The sequence below is a fragment of the Lepidochelys kempii genome, chromosome 5, assembly GCF_965140265.1.
Source record: "Lepidochelys kempii isolate rLepKem1 chromosome 5, rLepKem1.hap2, whole genome shotgun sequence".
Taxonomy (NCBI): domain Eukaryota; kingdom Metazoa; phylum Chordata; order Testudines; family Cheloniidae; genus Lepidochelys; species Lepidochelys kempii.
The window spans coordinates 132,809,126-132,831,055 of NC_133260.1; the positions used below are offsets into that span (position 1 = coordinate 132,809,126).

At 46.8% G+C, this 21,930-nt stretch overlaps 1 protein-coding gene across 11 annotated transcripts in view; it reads right to left on the reverse strand.

Annotated features, from left to right (window-relative positions):
- ABCA1 (ATP binding cassette subfamily A member 1) overlaps positions 1 to 21,930 on the reverse strand; it is a 314,981-nt gene that overhangs the window by 42,184 nt on the left and 250,867 nt on the right. For 10 of the 11 annotated variants that reach the window (XM_073345955.1, XM_073345952.1, XM_073345951.1 and 7 more), the window contains 5 exons: positions 14,572 to 14,658; positions 8,065 to 8,305; positions 7,254 to 7,393; positions 6,526 to 6,642; positions 118 to 306 (listed from right to left, as the gene is read on the reverse strand). In XM_073345955.1, coding sequence (XP_073202056.1) covers positions 118 to 306; positions 6,526 to 6,642; positions 7,254 to 7,393; positions 8,065 to 8,305; positions 14,572 to 14,658 — 774 coding nt within the window. Of the gene's footprint in view, positions 1 to 117; positions 307 to 6,525; positions 6,643 to 7,253; positions 7,394 to 8,064; positions 8,306 to 14,162; positions 14,295 to 14,571; positions 14,659 to 21,930 lie in introns of those variants that run through there. The other variant, XM_073345957.1, reaches the window with a different exon arrangement.

Sequence of the window (21,930 nt, forward strand, 5' to 3'; positions counted from 1 at the left end):
TGCAGAGACCGTGGCTTGGTCTTGTACTGGAGGATATGCATGAGCAAAACCTCTCTGCTGTCAAGGGGGAGCACAGACGTTACCTAACAGCAGCAAGAAGCTTGCGTGTGGGCTCACCTCCATGAAGCGGGAGATGGTTTGGACAGCCTGGTCAGTCTCATTGAAGGCATCCATCCAGGTGTATGTGGAGCCATTCATTGGCTGAACGTCCTCTGGGGACTTTGCCAAGAACAGGGAAACATCTTGAACCGTCCAGTTTGAACCGCTCAAGTGAGCGTCCCAGAGGCCTTCGCTCTTCAGCAGCGTCTGCAATTATGGTGTCAAGGGGAAATAATGACCGTTAGGCTCAGTTTTCGATCCCCCCCAGCAAGGCAGAGATTGTACCAAGCTACCATGACTCTTTCCCCTTGGACCTGGAAGTCCAGCTCCGGACAACGACTGAGAATGGAGAGTTTCCTGAGCACATAAATGCTCCTCAGCATGCCCTGTTGCTAATTCTGCCAAAGCCCGGGACTTCCATCAGAGAAGCCCAGGTTCCCGGCGTGCAGCATCACAGTGACTGCAGTGTGACAAAATGAAAATCCCCAGGGGACAATAACATTCAGGGGAGACACAAAATTAGTAGTATCAAATGGGGCGCCCAAGTTGCCTGATCCAGGGGCCTCGTTTGGCAGCTTGCTAGAAGACCGAAGGCTACTCCCAGTTCACAGGACAATAAACAAGTTGCAGCTACTCTTAGAGAACAGGTTTCAGAGTAACAGCCGTGTTAGTCTGTATTCGCAAAAAGAAAAGGAGGACTTGTGGCACCTTAGAGACTAACCAATTTATTAGAGCATAAGCTTTCGTGAGCTACAGCTCACTTCCTCAGATGCATATCGTGGAAACTGCAGCAGGCTTTATATATACACAGAGAATATGAAACAATACCTATTCCCACCCCACTGTCCTGCTGGTAATAGCTTATCTAAAGTGATTTCCAGCACAAATCCAGGTTTTCTCACCCTCCACCCCCCCACACAAATTCACTCTCCTGCTGGTGATAGCCCATCCAAAGTGACAACTCTTTACACAATGTGCATGACAATCAAGCTGGGCTATTTCCTGCATAAATCCAGGTTCTCACATCCCCCCCACCCCCATACACACACAAACTCACTCTCCTGCTGGTAATAGCTCATCCAAACTGACCACTCTTCAAGTTAAAATCCAAGTTAAACCAGAACATCTGGGGGGGGGGTAGGAAAAAACAAGAGGAAACAGGCTACCTTGCATAATGACTTAGCCACTCCAAGTCTCTATTTAAGCCTAAATTAATAGTATCCAATTTGCAAATGAATTCCAATTCAGCAGTTTCTCGCTGGAGTCTGGATTTGAAGTTTTTTTGTTTTAAGATAGCGACCTTCATGTCTGTGATCGCGTGACCAGAGAGATTGAAGTGTTCTCCGACTGGTTTATGAATGTTATAATTCTTGACATCTGATTTGTGTCCATTTATTCTTTTACGTAGAGACTGTCCAGTTTGACCAATGTACATGGCAGAGGGGCATTGCTGGCACATGATGGCATATATCACATTGGTGGATGTGCAGGTGAACGAGCCTCTGATAGTGTGGCTGATGTTATTAGGCCCTGTGATGGTGTCCCCTGAATAGATATGTGGGCACAGTTGGCAACGGGCTTTGTTGCAAGGATAAGTTCCTGGGTTAGTGGTTCTGTTGTGTGGTATGTGGTTGTTGGTGAGTATTTGCTTCAGGTTGCGGGGCTGTCTGTAGGCAAGGACTGGCCTGTCTCCCAAGATTTGTGAGAGTGTTGGGTCATCCTTTAGGATAGGTTGTAGATCCTTAATAATGCGTTGGAGGGGTTTTAGTTGGGGGCTGAAGGTGACGGCTAGTGGCGTTCTGTTATTTTCTTTGTTAGGCCTGTCCTGTAGTAGGTAACTTCTGGGAACTCTTCTGGCTCTATCAATCTGTTTCTTTACTTCTGCAGGTGGGTATTGTAGTTGTAAGAAAGCTTGACAGAGATCTTGTAGGTGTTTGTCTCTGTCTGAGGGGTTGGAGCAAATGCGGTTGTATCGCAGAGCTTGGCTGTAGACGATGGATCGTGTGGTGTGGTCAGGGTGAAAGCTGGAGGCATGCAGGTAGGAATAGCGGTCAGTAGATTTCCGGTATAGGGTGGTGTTTATGTGACCATTGTTTATTAGCACTGTAGTGTCCAGGAAGTGGATCTCTTGTGTGGACTGGACCAGGCTGAGGTTGGTGGTGGGATGGAAATTGTTGAAATCATGGTGGAATTCCTCAAGGGCTTCTTTTCCATGGGTCCAGATGATGAAGATGTCATCAATATAGCGCAAGTAGAGTAGGGGCTTTAGGGGACGAGAGCTGAGGAAGCGTTGTTCTAAATCAGCCATAAAAATGTTGGCATACTGTGGGGCCATGCGGGTACCCATAGCAGTGCCGCTGATCTGAAGGTATACATTGTCCCCAAATGTGAAGTAGAGAACACAAATCCCAGCACAGATTGGCCACTCACATCATGGTCTAGCTATTTGGTAAAGGCAACATGGTCTGGTGCGTAGGCCACAGGACTGAGACTCATCAGGCCGGGATTCTAATCCCTGTTCCGCCACTGGCCTACTGTGTGACTTTGGGCAAGTCACTTCATCGTTCTGTGCCTTAGTTTCTCCCCCACACTTCGTCTGTCCTGTGCATTTAAACTGTGCAGGGCAGGGACTATCTCTCACAATGAGTGTGCACGGGTCCTACCACAGTGGCATCATGATCTTAGCCTAGGCTGAACTGTAATACAAATAGGAATCTCCAGATCTATCTAAATCCCTCTATCTGAGGAATTCACAGAGTGCTCAACAGCGTATGTCCTGCCTTGCAGGCTGAGAGGTGACTCTGGACTGCTCTCTCTACTGCAGGTGGAGGGCAGTAGAGAACCACACACTTTGGACACTCAGAGCCTGCCCATTGACACAGTAAATACGCTCCCAGCCTCTGATAACAACAACTCTCCAGCAGGTGGCAGCCTTACTCAGGTCTCTGGGAAAGTGGGAAGAGTTACAAAACATTCCCCCCCAACCAAACAAAAAAGCCATCACTGGAAAGCAGAGAAGCACAAAGAAAACAGGAGATTTTTTCAGCTAATTGGTGGTTGCTGCATGCTACTGACACCTTCCAAACAATTCTTGGCTTTGAGTGGAGACGAAGAGGTGATCGAGTGTAACTGGGAATTCAATTCCCGAGGTGCTAAGCATAAATATCAATGCAGCAAGGCTGACCCTGCCTCCTCCGGCATGTATTTATTGTAAGTTACAGCACAGTGTTGCTCTGGGAGTAGAGGTTATACAAGGAGGAACTGCTGGCAGAACCATCTGTCTCACAGACAGAGTGGGTCACAATATTAAAGGGAAGGGACATCCCAAATATGCAGGACAAATAATAAAACACTTAATAAAAGAATCTCTGGAGGAGGGCTGTTAGAGGAAGGCTAATCCTGGGGCTAAAGGCACTGAACCGGGAGCCAGGTAACCTGGGTTCAATTCCCACCTGTGCCATAGACCCTGCTGTGATTTTGGGCAAGTCATGTAATCTCGTGACTTAGTTCCCCATCTGTAAACTGGGATTGTATGTCCTTTGTCTGTTTACACTGGAAGTAAGACTGTCTCCTATACAACTCTACCACATGTAACATTACATACCATATAAGGCTCAGTAGAAAAGAGGGAAGCATTCCCTGCAAAGGATATGGCTAAGCAGAAGAACAACAAATCTAAGGAATGGTTACAAACTATACAAATAGGAAACTGACTTTTGAGCATACTTCAGACTAAAGAAAGGTAAAGAATTTAAACCTGAATAGCTGTTTCAGACACACAGACAGTGCAAATGGGCACGAGATTAAAAAAACAACATGGCAAAGCAGGAAAAAAGGGAAGAATATGCCAAGCTAGTAAAGGAGAACACAAGAAAGAAAAATAGAAATGGAAAAGGGGTACATTCTCCTGTCCCTTCTGTCTATATTTTGTCTCCTTAGCGTCCGCTCATGCAAACACTCCTTACAGCTGCCAGTGGTCTCACACTATTTGTATTCACGTTGTTCATGTTAAAAGCAAACACGCACTGTTCTCTGAGCAAGTCCTTCTGCACCCTTTAAGTCAATGGTGTGTTGTCATATATCCTCACCAGAAGTAGGCTCCAGCCCCAAATGTCAAACACGAGGTAGAAAAACATTTCTCCTTTCGGTGCCCCTTCAGCTACAAGGAGCTTGACATAAACATACAGTGACCTGCAGGGCTGGAACTCGGCATCTAACCACTCAGTAACCCTATAGCCTGCCTGTCTCACAGAAGGGATGTCATTGGGTTTAAACAAACAGCCGTCAAGGTCATTAGGCCAAAGAACTGACCTACCATGACAGTGGCCCCAGCTGGAAGGTCTTGTGTTTTGGCCTGATAAGTATGCAACTGATCCTTGTTCCATCTCTAAAGTTAACAGAATGTTGATGCATGACTTTGCCAGATACTCACAATAAAAGGCCCCATGCACACACATTGGGATAGGTGATGGGGAAGGAGTGATGCCTTGAAAACTGAGCTATAATGGAATTTGTTAAAACAAAGCAGGAGACTGGAACTCTTTGGAACCTCAGGAAGCCTCTGCTAGAATGGAGACGATTAACAACAGCTCTCTTGGTTCATGGATCTCGCTTCAAAACGCACCACTCACTTTTCCAGGGACATCTGATTGCAAACCAGTATCCAAAGGCTGGCCCTGCGGCAGGGTATGCAGCTCCCTTTATAGTCTCCGGGCCTGATTCTGATCTTACTCAGACCAGCGTAATCAAGAGAAACTCCCATCAAGCCAGCACCACCATTAGAGTGATTAGAGAGTCCTGCCCTCACATTTCCAGGCCCCGGGGACGAATGCAGCGGGGTGGGCCAGAGAATACTTTGCACTTCCGTTCAGTGTGGGAACTGGGAGACAACGCCAGGGCTCCAACAGATATAGGAAGATTACCGCAGTGCAACGACGACATTCTGATGTTTGTCTAGCTTTATTGGGGGGACAGCGGTAACAGCTGTCTCGGACTTGTTCTGAAGGGCCTGATTCATCACTGCGCCCCTCCAGTTTTACATTGGTGTAACTCCCGTGGGGAAGGTGCAGATGGTCTGACTCTGAGTCCACCTGATCAAGGGAGCTATGCCAGCATGTAAGTGCAGTAATGCAGCAGCAGACCAGGCCCCTGATATTTATTTTATATGTTAGGCCTGATTTGCTTCTTGCTTACACGGGTGTAAACCAGGAGTTACGCCGCTGAAGCGAAGGGATTTATAACAAAGGTGGGAGATCATATTCAGACTCACTCCTCCTTCCGGTAAGTCAGCACGCACTGTATGTTATCAAGTGATCGGCCCCTAGGGCAACATTGGCTCTTCCACAAATTTAAGCACACCGTGCAATTCAAAATGAGCCCAATCCTGCCAGATGCCTCACTTCAGCTGAGAGGTGCTGAGCCCCCAATTCCCACTGCACTCAGTGGGATCTGAGGGTGCTTGACATCTCCCAGGATCAGTGCTTGGTTTGTGACTGCTTTCTACAAGGTATACCTTATGCTAACACCAAGACAGCAGTTGCCCTGGTACTTACAGACATTTGCTGTGATGAAGGAGAACCCAGCATAGCAAGTTAAATGTGTCAGGAACCCTGCTCTCCAGGTTATACACATGTAATAGTCAGCAGTGAAGAAGAAAGAGCGGACCCCAGGCAAGGCAGATGGAGAGCAGTGGTTAATCATGCTCTGCTTCAGTTCACGGCACTGTGTGACATGATTACAGGGCACTCATATGTCACATCCTGGACTTAAAAATCTCTTGTTCTCAACTCAGACGGGCCAGATCCTCAACTGATGTAAGCTGGTGCAACTCCAGTGAAGTCAGTGGAGCTCTGCTGACTTACACCAGGGGAGGAACTGACGCAGCTGTGTCTAGTGCGTTATTCAGTTCCCATTTCACGCACACACAGTTTCAGACAAGACTAAAACCTTCCTTCTCGAATCATGCTGTAGCATTGCACTGGCAGTAGCTACCATGCAGGAGAACTTGTCTCCAGGAATGACCCCTTAGTGCTGAGCATACCAGCTCAGGACTGAAGTGCCAGTCACATCCCCAAAATAAATACTTTAGCTCACTCCTTGTATACAAGGCTCTTGTGGCTTTGGCAAGGACAAAGTTATCCAAAAAATTTAAGGTATGTCTACACTGCAATTAACCCCCCCTGGCTGGCCCATGCCAGCTGGCTCGGGGCCAGGCTAAGGGGCTGTTTACTTGCAGTGTAGACTCGGGTGCTCTGGGACACTCCTACCTCACAGGGTCCTAGAGCCCAAGGTCCGGCACGAGCCAGATTGTCTACACCACAAATGAACAGTCCCTTAGAATGAGCCCTTAGCCTGAGTCAGCTAGCATGGGCCAGCCGCAGGGGTTTAATTACAGTGCAGACATACCCACAGTGACAGCATACTGACCCGGATCAGATCCATTTCCTGGCTGCTTTCCATGAACGTCCAAATCTTCGGGCCTATCTCCTCCCACATCCCTCCTAGGTCCCGGAACACGCCCAGCTCCTGGAAAGTCCTGTTCACCTGCCAGCAAAGGGGAAGGATTATTCCAAAATTTCAGCATTGCAGGTCTGAGCAGCAGCAGGTCAGGTGGGCAGAGTGCAAGTCTAGGCACTGTGCTGCCCAAGTTTTATTGGTAATGTGGTAGCTACAGCAAGGAGAAAAATCACACGTTTGAAAAGAAATAGATCACAATCTAGTACATTTGTGTGCCCAGGATCTCAATGCCTTTGTAGGCCACTTTGAAGGGCTGAATTATGGCTGGCTCTTTCATGGGTGTGCATGGGGAGCAGCGTACAAAAAGCCTGCCCCTCCCACTCTCACTTTTCATGTCAGGGCCATTCAGGAAAGCACTAGGACTGCTGCTTCCCACCGCTCCCAGAAGTGAGTATCTCCCCAAAGGAGGTGGGAAGGAGACGCAGCCTGGGTATGCCCCAGCCACCCCTCCTGTCTTCCAGCCCCTTCTTCTCTGTGAGGCTTCAGCAGAGAACAATCACCTTTCTACTTGAGCTGGTTAAACCAACAGTAGGGCCAAATTAAACCATCTCCGTAAAACAAAGCTGTGAACTGCATAAATGGGTCGGGCCCCATCTCTTCTGTGCTGCTTACATGCGGGACAGGGTTCCATAGCCTACCTCAGCCATGACCCTCCTCGTGACCGGGGTGTCAGGAGTGTACAGGATCTTCCCAATAAGCAAAGGCTTCAGAGCCCTCCAAATAATTCGGGAAAGTGGACTGGATTCAAGATTCTTCAGCAGCTCATTGCAATAGGGTGCTAAACAGGGAGAGAACGTGCATGAGCTAAGCTAGAGACACGGTATCGAACAACTCAAAGGCACTTACTCATGGGCAAGCATGTCACACACGTGTGCATTTTAAAACCAGAAATATCTGAGCCAAGAGGGTTGGAGTTATCACCCTGAGCTGCACAGGACCAACGGGATCTGGAGTTCTGAAAGTGACAAAGGGACATCTGCATAACATCCACCATGAAAACCAGGCACCGTGCAAAGCGTGCGTTGCTCACTGATCACAAAGTGCAGTTCAATCAAAAGAGCACATCAAAGGCCCAATTTTCAAAGGCTCAGTAGCCAGATCTGCAGCAGAGCTCAGCACCTCATGTGCACCCACAGGGCAGAGCACTTTGCAAATCTAACACATGGTAGCACACACAAGGCCTAACCCAAAGCCTAGATTAGTCAGTGGGAGTCTTCAGTGGGTTCCGTGTCAGGTCCTTACACTGCCATTATAAGAACCTCTCACATCATATGGAACGGTCTCCGCTAGCCTATCGTGCAGTATAATCATGTAAATACACACAGGCCTTGAGTCATTATCTGGCTATCCTGTCAGCCTGTGGGACAGTCAAGAGGAAGCGGAGGCCTCTCACGAGTCACACACTCGTAATGTGAACAGGCACGTTGGCCAGGACTGGGTCTCACTTACTTGTAGAATTATCATAGAAATTCGCTGCATCCTCCTCGGTGCTGTTGCCTCCAAACAGGGCTTTGTAGTTGTTGTCCTCGTACCAGTTGAGAGATTTGATTTTCAACCCTCCTCCCTCTGGATGGCCACACACGATCCGCGACACCGCCTGGTAGATCTGGGTGGAGGAACTTGTGGAGTTCACATTGGTCAGAAATATCACCTCCTGCCTCATGTCACTCCAGCTCTTCATGCTCACCAGCTGCAATGCACAGGGACAAAGGGCTTATTTATTTCACTTGCATGGAGCAGATATTTTGATATCAAAGCATCTGTCTCCACAAACACCTCATTAATTTAATAAACCATCCACGTGAAACAGACCTTGGAAAATCAATGCAGGGGACCTTGCACTCAGGAAATGTCCCATGTATGCAGTAGGGGCCTGGCTTCTGTTACGCCATCTCCTTTATTCTGCGTTTTTCAATGACTCGCAGAGAAAATCCCTAGCTCCTGCCCTCACATGAACTCCACCCTTCTCAGGGCTGCACCCCATTCACATTCCAGCAGGACCCCCTCATTCAGGCGACAGAATGTGGGGGGGAGGGGGGGAAGTGAGCCAGAAGGAGAGGCAGGGAAATAATAAACAGTGAGTCAAACTAATCAGATGCAGCTTTGCAACATTCAGAGGCTGAGAGACAGGGCCCAGTTCTCTGCTGGTGTAAACTGGCATAGCTCCACTGATGTCAATGGGCTTGTGCCCATTTACACTGGCCCGTGAGCTCAGATATCACTTTCCTCCCACCCTCCCTTTATCAGGGGCATTCCCAGAAAATCCTTGATGGCCGTGAGGCAAGTCCAGCTGCAGCCAAACTTCGGGGTCACAACAGGGATCTTCATTGCCTCCGCAACCATAAAGCCAGCCAAACATCACAGGGCACTTCCCTTGGCATCTTCCCTAACACAAGGGGGAGGGGCATTAACACTACAGGTTGGTTAGGAAGAGTCTATCCTCCACCAGAAACAGAATCCCCGTCACTCTGACATAAGCACCCATGTCCGCTCACTTACAAATGATGTGAATAAAAACACCACAGGACTGGCCTATGACACTACAGTAACATACTGTGCTTTAAGAGAGAAGGCCAGACACCCAGAGCGTGTAAAATGGCATGTCTCCACGGATGTCCATTTATACCAGCTCACAATCTAGCCTGTAATGCTTCGGACCATTATTTTCAGAGCTGCCGCCCCATTGACTTCAACTGGAGCTGTGCACGATCAACACCTTTGGAAAATATCAGGCCACCTTAACTAGAGGTGTCGCTATATTCGCCACCTATTGTAACAACAACAAGGCACATTTGTATTGGTAACCTGAACTGCTTCCTTGTCAATGTGTAGAAGGGCGTTCTGAAATCGAGCAGAAAGAAACTAAATTACACAGTACCAAGAAGTGCTGTGGTAGCAGGGTTGGTCCCAGGATATGAGAGACACAAGGTGGGCAAGGTAATATCTTTTACTGGACTCTGCTGGTCTGAGAGACAAGCTTTTGAGTTACACAGAGGAGCCTGAAGAAGAGCTCTGTGTAGCTCGAAGGCACTTCTCTTTCACCAACAGACAATGATCCAGTAAAAGATACTGCCTCACCCACCCTGTCTCTATAATAGCTAGAAGGCACTACAGTATTGCTACCAAAATGTCCCTCACCCACATCCCCAGACCTATAAACGTGCAGCTGCTCTCATGTTCTGCATTGCTAGCCAGTATGCTACCCTGGTACCTACATGGTCAGGTCAATTTGAAATCTGAACCAATGAGCTGTAGTCCATCACTTTATTTCCATGGACGGTGACACAAAATCAATCAGAGTGTAGCTGGCCTGCTGGTTCTGATGTACTATGTCTCTTGATTTTGACAGTCAAAAATGACAAAGCCCTGGAACAGAGCAAACCAAATTCACCCAGGAGGTTACACCACTGAAGTTGGTGGAGTTACACTGGGGATGAGCTTGGCCCGCTGAGTTTATTCCCAGAATTGTGGATGTTTTAAATATGTTCCAATGACTTGGCAAAAATTCAGCTGATGCTGATCAAGAGCCACTCCCATGTCACACACAAAAAGTGTTTATTTTTAGAAAAATACACACATCACATCGATATGATGGGAGACAGATGAGACAAGCAAAACCTTGGGGTTTGCTCCATATTTGCCTAATGTTAATGCCTGAGGCATATTTTAAAATTTCTCCACTATATCCCTCCCCACCAGATCTGGTGTCATTGTGCACAGCACAGCTTGGAGGAGGCAGACACCATGCGATACAGTGGAAATAACCTTAGGTATACATCAGTTATTTTAGGTTTCAAAATGGCTAACTTTAATTTTGTTCTGGTTGACTCTTAAAAATAAAAATTTGACAAATATGGCCAAGATTTTCAAAAGAGACTCGTGATTTTCAGTGCCCACTCAAAGGTCTCATCTACACTACAAAATTCATCCATTCCACTAAGCTAGTTAAAGCAGTATGATTCACTTCCCCCAGCATTCCTAATGTGGACACAGGTATATCCGTATAAAGGTGCTTTATACCTGCTATTCTCATATGCAAAGGAGAATAACTATATACCAGTATAAATGTATTCACAACAGGGCTTTCACCGGTATAACTATATTGGTTAAAAAACAAAATCACCCGCCTAACTGACAGTTATACCTGTTCAACTTCCAACCTTAGGCTATGAGTTAGGCCAGGCCTAAACGACAGATTTTAGCAGTTCCACTATGTTGAGTTGAGGGTGTAATGAGGTGAGATCTGTGACGGCTAGAAGCCTCTAGTGTAGATGCAGCTATACTTGTAAGCCTGTGCTTTTCCCAGTGTAGCTTGTTTTGCTCTGGGGGGCTGGAATAAGCTCTACTGGCCAAAGCACAGCTTTGCCTGTGTGAGTCATGTCCACACTAGGAGCTCTGTGCCAACGTAGCATACTGGGCTAGCTATAGCGGTAAAGCCCAGTGTAGACCTGGCCTTCGAGAAGGGCCTGGTTTTCTGAAAGTTCTGGGCACCCATTCTCTGAAATCAGACTGCTTTGGCTTGAGCTGGACATCCCAAACCCACTAGTCACTTCTGAATATCTTGGACATCCACATCCACAGGGGTATATTGATCAAGCAGTCTGGGATGACTCATTTTATACCACTGATTGATAAAGAGAGAGATTAGATGAATAAAACAGACAGACTAGATTAGGCTGAGTAGTAATGCTGGCAGTTCGAGTCTCATTTACTCTACTCTTTATAGCTCCTTATAGTTTGTATTTCCTTTCTATATGTCTCCTGTCTCTAATTTCTGATAAAACCACAGTGGGCAAACTCCAGAACACTTGAGAGCTACTCCCCGCTTTGGCCTGGGGACGTACAGAAAACACGCTGTGAGGGTCACAAACCCTGGATCCCAATATGCCACTGCCCGAGCAGAGTAACCAATAGGCCTCTGTTAAGCACTGGAGACGCCTGAAGGCATAACAGGTAAGAAGCTGGCTGTCGGGTATCACCTATCATTAAGGTTTCAGATGCATATGGCTAGCTGACTGCTGCACTGCATTCAACATTGAAGGCTACATTGCAATAGCAGTAAGGGATGGTTCTAATCTCAAGAAAGCCGCAATGCATATCCCACATCACAGAGCAGGATCGAGTTGAAAATATTTTACTGAAAGCAACACAAGCATGGAGATGTGGCTTTCTACAGCTCATTCGCAGTTCCCCTGGCTGTGCCCTGAGCTTTGCATCACTCGCACTGACAGAGACAAGCAGTCAGTCCACTGAAGGCAGTGGAGTTGCATTGGTGCAAAATGTACCACAATCAGCTAAAGTGGGGAAATGGGGGGGGAGGGGGTGAACATGTTTAAGAGCTGGACTGAAAACTCAAATGGCAAGTCTCAGCCCGATGTTAGTGGTTTTCTATTGCAGAAAACAGGCTTCATAGTGGGAACATGACTGAGAAGTAACCTGGCCTAGAGGCTAGGGCACTGGACTGAGAATCAGGGTTCAGTTCCCAGCCTGCCACTGATCTGCTGTGTGACCGTGGGCAAGTCACTTCACCTCCGTGCCTCAGTTTCCCCTCCTACCCTATGTCTGTTGTCTGTTCAGACTGCAAGCTTTTTGGGACAAGAGCTGTCTCTTACTACATGTATATAAAACACCCAATCTCAGATGGGGCCCACAGGGTATGTTTAACACTGCAAAACATCTGCGGCTGGCCCATGTCTGCAGATGTGAGCTTGGGCTGCAGGGCTATGAAATTGTGGTGTAGACGTCCGGGCTCAGGCTGGAGCCTGGGTTTTGGGACCCTACAAGCTGGGAGGGACCCAGAGCCTGGGCTCCAAACAGCTACCCCATAATTGTCTCGCCCCACAGTATGAGCCTCAGAAGCTTGGGGCAGCTGACACAGGCCAGCTACAGGTGTTTAATTGCAGTGCAGACATACCCTTTGATGCTATCATAATAAAAAATAATAATAATTCAATCTAGCAGACCCTGCCACTAAAAAACAAAAAAAAAAGTCATTTGTGTGAGCAGCTTTGTTCAGTCTTTAGGACTGTGTGAAGCACTTGAGAAATGTAAACTAACAGTAGCCACTTGAGGAGTTATGTCGATTTATAACCGCCGAGGATCTGGCCCATGCATGTTTTCCAGAATACTGGGCTCATTCTCTACTGCAGGCTGGGAGCCTCTCACCAACAGGTCAGGCTAGGAAACATTCAGCACGTAGAGGCTGAATTGGAAACTTGTCCAAGGACCGGGATCCGGATTGTCCTCAGGTTCAGAGCCAGGGATCTAGTTCAGTCCCTTTCCTAATTAACACCCTCTGCTAGAAAGGCTAGGGGATGTGGTGCAAATAATAGTGCCCTCTTTTCCACAACACCTGCTGCTAGATCAACAAGGGAATGAATCCTCCTTCCCCATTTGTCACACAACAGTCAGCACCCCAAACAATGAAATGTGACTTTCGGTCAAGTCGTCTGGGAGGCCGATGCTACGGGAGCTGCAGAGAAAAGGCGGCCTTTGTTTGCACTGGAACAGGGAGAAGGAAAGGTACTCCTACCCAGGACAGCTGCCAAGCAAAAGGCATGTTACTCAGGGAGTTTTCAGCCACATCAGCAAAGAGAACATCACATGGCTTCAATTATTTTTACCCCCAGACAAAAGAAATAAAGAGAGGCCTGAATGCTGTAACAGGAAACAGCTGTCACCAGACCCCAAAGCCAGGAGCGTAGGAGAGGCTCTCCTGTGGCCTTGGTTCCAAACTGACGCTGATCTTAGAATCTTCTTGTCAATTTCATCATAAATGGGAACCGCTGCAGGTCCCAGGGTTGGGCAGGGAACGTGTCCAAGGAAGAGCTGGCGGGCATTGTGCCGCTGCGAACACCCTCCCCTCTCTGGAAGCAGAGCGCTCAGTAACCTGAGGAGCCCTCGGCTTTCTCAGGCGCTAAGAGGTTACTCCAGTTCATGGCTGTCGGGCTCTCTTTCCCTGATGAAGGATAATGGGGAGGAGGGGGATGGTATTGTTTAGCTTCAACGTCAACTTCTCCAAGAGAGAAAACACATGTTAGAATAATAACAGCCCATCACCGTCAGCACAATCGGAGCTGAAGTAAGATAGCTCACTTCTTATTGCTATTTATATTCTCATAGGGCCAGCAGCCACAGTCCTGGAGCAGGGCCCCACTGTGCGGTGCCATACAAACACAGAACAAAGATAGTCTCTGCTCCAAGGAGCTAGCTTTAAAAATAGATCGGGGGGTTGGTCCAGCACTAAGCACGTAGGGCTGATTTTTCACCATTTCACCTACAAAAATGTTCTTTCTCATCCATAAAACTGTCATTTACACATGCAGATTGTCACATTATTCTTTGTGTTTATATTCAGATAGAGCCTGGAGGGCCCCAAGCAGGATCTGGTGCCCACTATGCTAGATGATGTACAAATATAGATGGGACAAGAAACAAACACGTAACTGCCCAGAAGTCCAGAGCTAGTAAATTCTAACATCAACCTACTTTCCCCCTCCCATAACTCCTTGTCACTCCCTGAGACCAGTTGCTGAAACCAACCTCACCTCAACCACTGCGAGCAAAAATCATTATGCAGGCTCGCGCCTACAGGCCTCGTCCAGGGCACAGCAAGCATTCTGTTTATGTTGTCAATGCAATGATTGTTCCTGCCTTTGAAAAAGCAGGCTCTGAAAAGCAAATGTAGGGCACGGTACATATCACAGATATGTCAGAGTTCTTCCTTCAGAGGACCAAATCTGCAGCTGCATGGCTCAAAGGACTCCCACTGACTTCCCTCAGAGTTCTGGGCACAAAGATGCTGCAGAGTAGGGCCTATCTTTATTAAAAGGAAAAAAGCTGTAAGGCAGGTGCAGGTTATGGAGCAGCTTTGTGCTTTGGGGAAGTCAATTTCAGGCTAGAAACGGCGATGGCAAAGAGAGGTTCTCCCTCCTGACGCAGGAAGGAGCAGCATACCTCTTTAACGAGCGTCCCAAGACTCTCCACCAAGGTCTCCATGGCTCCTGACAGATCCTGTAAGGAGTAATTGGAGGCAATTCCTTTCTGTAACAGGAAAGAGAAATAGAAACTTGGGATCACAAAAAGAAACCAAAAGGGAAACGCAAACCCTCAGAAACATTCAGATACCAAGCAGAGAGGAGTAGGGAGGAGGGTTTAGTGGACAGGGTCTCAGGAGACCCAAGTCAATTCCCAGCTCAACCACAGATTCCCTCTGTGCAATCTTGGGAAAACTTCTTAATCTGCCCCGTGTCTCAGCTCTTCATCCATCAAGGGTGGGTAATGCTTCCCTTCCTCACAGGGCTGGAGTGAGGATAATATCCATTAGTGATTGTGAGTTGCTCAGATACCATGGTCATTAGGGCCATACAGATAGAACACAAGTTGTAAAACACCTGCTTTTATTCTGCATGCGCCTTCAACTGAGAGGGTGCTCCATGTTCCTGATTGCCTACAGCCTAAGTGGGTGCACCAGAGGCCCCTTCCCCTCTGTGCTCCAGCCAGAATGCTGATCCCCCAAATACAAGGGTGAGAAGGTTATAAGCCCTGAGTGCACTAAAGGGGGAATGTCTGGAAAGATCAGGAGATGGCTGTGGCCCCATGAAGCCAAAGCTGGGAAGTGGGAAGCCCAAGTTATATGGCAACATAACACAGCTGCTGGTAAGAATGTTCCCCCCCAGTGTGCCTGGAGGCATCCTACCTGCTGCTACACTGTGCAGGCAGGTTTGGGCAGTTCCACTTCTTTCCCCGGACCCTGAAGGAACTCTGGCTTTAGTGGCTTTAAATGAGACCTTGGGATTTTAACATTAAACCAAGTGCATATTTTATTTTAAAGCAACCAATTTCCATAAAATAGTCAATGATCCAAAGTCTAATCCAGAGCCAATGCAAAATAAAATAGTTCCAAATGTCAAACAGTGGAAGGCGATTGCTTTCAGGAAGCCTTTATTTATATTCAGAACCAATCCTTGCTGCATCCGGAAACCACAGCAGACAATTGCATGTCAAGGTTCCTGTTTACCGTTAGTCCAAGAGTTATGTGGGGGTTGATTGTTATTTTAGTTCTGCATGCAGCAAGGAATGATTTATTAAAAATTACATCTCAAATGCAAGACATTTCACATAAGTTTCAAATGATCACTTAGATTAGGTGTTTGGGCTCACAACTTTGACAGCCTCTCTCCTTTGATCTGAAGACCATTTCCTGAGATGAGACATTTGAGGCTTATAATGACAGGTTTCAGAGTAACAGCCGTGTTAGTCTGTATTCGCAAAAAGAAAAGGAGTACTTGTGGCACCTTAGAGACTAACCAATTTATTTGAGCATGAGCTTTCTGTGTGTATATAATATCTGCTGCAGTTTCCACGGTATGCATCCGATGAAGTGAGCTGTAGCTCACGAAAGCTCATGCTCAAATAAATTGATTAGTCTCTAAGGTGCCACAAGTCCTCCTTTTCTTTTTGAGGCTTATAGCATGTTACAGCACTGTGACACAGTGACAAGAATCAGGGGGTAGCCGTGTTATATACTGTCAGAAAAATAAAGGGAAGGGTAACCACCTTTCTGTATACAGTGCTATAAAATCCCTCCTGGCCAGAGGCAAAACCCTTTCACCTGTAAAGGGTTAAGAAGCTAAGATAACCTTGCTGGCACCTGACCAAAATGACCAATGAGGAGACAAGATACTTTAAAATCGGGAGGGGAGGGAAACAAAGGTTGTCTGTCTGTGTGATGCTTTTGCCGGAAACAGATCAGGAATGCAGACTCAGAACTTCTGTAAAGTTAGTAAGTAATCTAGCTAGAAATGTGTTAGATTTCCTTTTGTTTAATGGCTGGTAAAATACGCTGTGCTGAATGGAATGTAGATTCCTGTTTGTGTGTCTTTTTGTAACTTAAGATTTTGCCTAGAGGGATTCTCTATGTTTTGAATCTGATTACCCTGTAAGGTATTTACCATCCTGATTTTACAGAGGTGATTCTCTTAACTTTTCTTTAATTAAAATTCTTCTTTTAAGAACCTGATTGATTTTTCATTGTTCTTAAGATCCAAGGGTTTGGGTCTGTGTTCACCTGTACAAATTGGTGAGGATTTTTATCAAGCCTTCCCCAGGAAAGGTAGTGTAGGGTTTGGTGGGATATTTTGGGGGAAGACGTCTCCAAGTGGGCTCTTTCCCTGTTCTTTGTTTAACATGCTTGGTGGTGGCAGCATAGGGTTCAAGGACAGGGCAAAGTTTGTACCTTGTGGAAGTTTTTAACCTAAGCTGGTAAGAATAAGCTTAGGGGGTCTTTCATGCAGGTCCCCACATCTGTACCCTAGCGTTCAGAGTGGGGAAGGAACCTTGACATATACAGACTAACACGGCTACCCCCTGATACTTGACACCATGCAAGACACTAAATTTAGCCATATGGAGTGGAAATCCATCAACCTCAACAAAAAACTTGCACAGATACAGACAGACATCATCTTCCTCTCCAAGTGCAAACAGATGGACATCATACCAAATGGACTGAAGGTAAAAAAATCCACTGCCATTGACATACAACACTGACTATGGTGAGAGACTGTGCCACACACTCTCAAAGCAACTGAAATCCATCTGAAGAAGTGGGTCTTTTGCCCACGAAAGCTTATGCCTAAATAAATCTGTTTGTCTTTTAAGGTGCCACCGGACTCCTTGTTAATCACAGGAATGGCTCTTCAATTACAAGCCCCCGTTCTTAGACACTTCTATGATCCTTTGAGCTAAGATTTCTCATGTTTGTCCTGTGCCCGGGGTGATTTTTTGGGAGAAAAGTCTGGTAAAATGTCGCTTGGCCTATTTAAGTCACGGGAGCGTGATAAAACAGCTGGCTAGATAGTGGTTCTCAACCTATTTACCACTGTGGGCTGCATATGCGGGCCTCATCCAATATTACCTGTATGGCCCTGAGGATGTCACATGGGCCGCAAGCAGCCCACAGGCCACAGGTTGAGAACCACTGGGCTAGAGCCTCCGTTGGATCAGCTGAGCACATTCACACCAGCTAAGGGTCAGGAACTTAAGGCTCAGATAACTTGAAAAACCAACCCACACACACAGCGAAGGAAGGAAAGAAAAGCAGTTCAAACTTGCCACAGATTTAATCCTTACTGGGACAAATTTGAAATATGGGTCACAAATAATGAAGTCTCAAAGGTGTGGCAACATTTTAACAATATGCCAGGGTGAGCGGTCCTACCTCCATTCACACAATGTACGTGCATATCCCTCTGGAGCATCGCACACGGAAATAGACACAAGCTCCATTTCATTATTATTTATATTACCGAGAGGCTACAGAACACATCAGGGCCCCATTGTGCTAAGCACAGCACACGTACATAGTATGAGACAGCCCCTGCCCTGCAGGGCTCACCATCTAAACAGGCAAAACCTGGGAACAGCAAACATTATCCCCAATTTTCCAGAGGCAGAACTGAGGAGCAGGGACAGTTAGTGACTTGCCTAAAGTCACACAAAAAGGCTCTGATCAAGCAGTAATCAAACCCAGATCGCCTGAGTCCCAGTCCAATGCCCAGTCCAGTACACCACCCTGCCTCTCTTGCATAGACACAAAAGTTCATGCCATACCATGCATTTATAGGACCATGCTACAGTAACACAGATGTGAGACTGCCCCCTGAATTAACTGTACACTTTACACCCAAGGAATTCCACTGGTTTCAATGGAGTTGCTCCTGATTCACATCCGTAGAGGCGGGCAGAAATTCAGGCCCAATAAGCCAGCATTCCTCCTTACACAAGCAGACCTTTCATGGAAGTCACTGGGAGTTTTGTCTGAAGGCAGAGTTAGCTTGAGTCATCTGCACTCCCATTCCTCCTCTGGAGTTAGCCCAGCTCACGTGAAAATGGCCACGCCATGAAAGAGCACTCCAGCTGCTGCGTCCACACTGGTGCTGAGACTTCTGAGGGCACATCCCAGAGTTCTTTGTGCTGCAGGAAGCTGAGCTGCTCTGTGAATTCTGTCTCAATGGATTGTGGGAGAATTTCTCTCCTTCTGGGCAGATGGGGAGGACTGTAGGAAGGCATCAGAGAGCCAGCAGCACTCGAGTGGAGCCAACGGCAGCAGAGCGGTTGTGTTAGCAGCTGACCAGTCGCTCAGTTGAGCCTTAGCCTATACCCCTCGCAGGCCAGTCGACTAGGATTAATAGCACCCCTGCACTTCAGTGAAGGGTATGTGTGGATAGAACTCGAGGTAGGGGCAACACTCAAGCTAACTTTGCTGTGACGACAAGCCTGAGTAAGAGATGCAGGAGCTGGTCATGTGCTTCTGACATGAGAATGGACAATTCACAGGCTGAATTGTGAGATTTTAAAAAATGATTTCTGCACAATATGCAATCAAATATGTCAGCATTTTTTCAAGGGGCACAATGTTTGCATATCTGTCGCCTTGCCCTGCCACAGGATACTTCAGTGGTTGCTTCTGGTAAGTAAATATGGCATCTGAGTCATATTTACTTTGCAATGGGAAACAATGTTTGTCATAAACACTATTTCAACCAGGAAGTGGTAGACAAATCACGCATTTGGAAGTTCTGTTATTATTTCCTAACAGGAGTCCTGCCCTATTGTTTAAGGGAAGGATGATCTCATGCGGCTTCATCCCAAAAAAAGGACACAGCAAGTCGGAGGTTCAAATGACGCTTGTATTTATATTAAAGAAAACCTTCTTTTCATAGGCAACGTTGTGCGCTGTGTTAAAGTCATTGGAATGTATGTATTATTCAGTGTTCTGTTTGGGCCAGAGCAATGACAAAATGCCACCCATGTCATTCAGAGAGACCAACACAATTGCTTTTTGTAGCCCTCACAGCTCCCTCATGGCCTCGTGCAACATGTGAATCACGGCACAGCTACAGCTCACTGCCAAACCTGGAGTCATTTTCTGGGATGCCCCAGTGCTGCAGAGCTAAAACCCTTTACTTAACACACATACAAATTGCCTCTCCATGCTGAATATCTGATATCTGAATATCAGAACTGGGAAGATCTACACAGAGCAAAGTTCTTCCCTACGTGGGAAGGTCCCATTTCACCAGCAACCACACACTACACAACAGAATCACTAACCCAGGAACCTATCCTTGCAACAAAGCCCGTTGCCAACTGTGTCCACATATCTATTCAGGGGACACCATCATAGGGCCTAATCACATCAGCCAAACTATCAGAGGCTTGTTCACCTACATATCTACAAATGTGATATATGCCATCATGTGCCAGCAATGCCCCTCTGCCATGTACATTGGCCAAACTGAACAGTCTCTACGTAAAAGAATAAATAGACACAAATCAGACGTCAAGAATTATAACATTCAAAAATCAGTTGGAGAACACTTCAATCTCTCTGGTCACTCGATTACAGACCTAAAAGTGGCAATTCTTCAACAAAAAAACTTCAAAAACAGACTCCAACGAGAGACTGCTGAATTGGAATTAATTAGCAAACTGGATACAACTAACTTAGGCTTGAATAAAGACTGGGAGTGGATGGGTCATTACACAAAGTAAAACTATTTCCCCATGTTTATTCCCCCACCCCCACCCCCCACTGTTCCTCAGATGTTCTTGTCAACTGCTGGAAATGGCCCACCTTGATTATCATTACAAAAAGCTTTTTCCCGCCCCCCCGCTCTCCTGCTGGTAATAGCTCACCTTACCTGATCACTCTCGTTACAGTGTATATGGTAACACCCATTGTTTCATGTTCTCTATGTATATAAATCTCCCCACTGTATTTTCCACTGAATGCATCCGATGAAGTGAGCTGTAGCTCACGAAAGCTTATGCTCAAATAAATGTTAGTCTCTAAGGTGCCACAAGTCCTCCTTTTCTTTTTGTGAATACAGACTAACACGGCTGCTACTCTGAAACCTGTCATTTTAACTTGTGTGGTTTACTATCTCGCGGGGAAAACCCACTCACAGAGATTGCTTCTCATTCTGTCAAGCAAAGGAGGGTTGGTCCCACATTTAAGTGGCAGGGGTATCCCTCCAGCACTGATCTGGGGTATTAACTGAGGGCAAGCACTAGATGCCCCCTCCCCAGCCATGGCTGCCTGTAGTCCCTGATTGGCATCACTCCTCTTTTCTGAGTCAGCAGCAGTCTCAATACTAGAGAAAAGTTTGAAGGAAAGAGAAAATGAGATCCATGAAAGTTAGTCTGAAATGGCCCCTCCGTTCCCCTGGTTTTTAGCCAGCCCTGCCTAAAGCACTGAAAACTCTCTGCATACTGTGGGAATTAACAGCAGCTCCCTGCAGGGTGGGCCCAACGCGGAGTGTCTAATACTGCACATGGCAGGTCTCATGCATCACCCTAAAGAGCCTATGCAAAGGGAAAGGCTTACATAGATCTCTACTGAATATGCAGTTCAGTGATTGGTACTGCTTTATGCCCATGTGTGTTGCTTTCCTTGGACAATGAACATCCATTCAACAAGGGCTTTTTGCCATCCATCCAGCCATAATTTTGGACTTTTTGATGATCCCTCCCAGAGTCCCTTCTGAAGTCCTGTCTAAACTGATTTGCCTAAGTGCTTATATAAGCCAAAGTATAACTAAGCCCATTTAATTGATCCTCTGTGAGGTTAGGAAACACCACGATCGCCATTTCATAGGTGTGGAGCTGAGGTACAGAGACATTCAGGGCACGTCTACACTCCATCCGGCAGCAAGCCTCCCAGCGGGGGCCCAGAGACTCACGCTGGTGAGGCTCACGTTGGTGCTCTAGAAATAGCTCTGTAGGCGGTGCTTTGATGTTGCAGTTCAGGCTGGAGCTTGGGCTCTCAAGCCCACCCCCGCCCCAGAGCATGTGCTCCAAACCGAGCTGCCATATCTACACTGCTATGTTTAGGACCCGGGCTCGCTCCCAGATGCAGCACAGACATGCCCAGAATCAAGTGGCAGGACAGTGGCAAAGATGGCAACCTGGCTCCCAGTCCAGGGTTTTAACCACAACTGCCTCCCTCTATTCCTGTGGCAAAGGTTCTCTGTCCCCAGGTTTGGACCATTTTTTGGGAAGTTCTCCATATGGAAAATTTGCGAATACGAAGTATGGTAAAAATGAGCACCATTTTTCTATCTGGCTTTCTTCTTCTTAATTGTGCTGAAATCTCACCAGCCAATTCATTGCACTTTGTACCATACTGATATCCTTTGTAACATTAATTCTTCTCTTTTATTTAGAGCTGCACACACTCTCCAGTGCAGAGAGACGAATTTATCACTCAAGCCCTTAATGTGCTGCTTAAATGGGAGCTTGAGTTTTTCA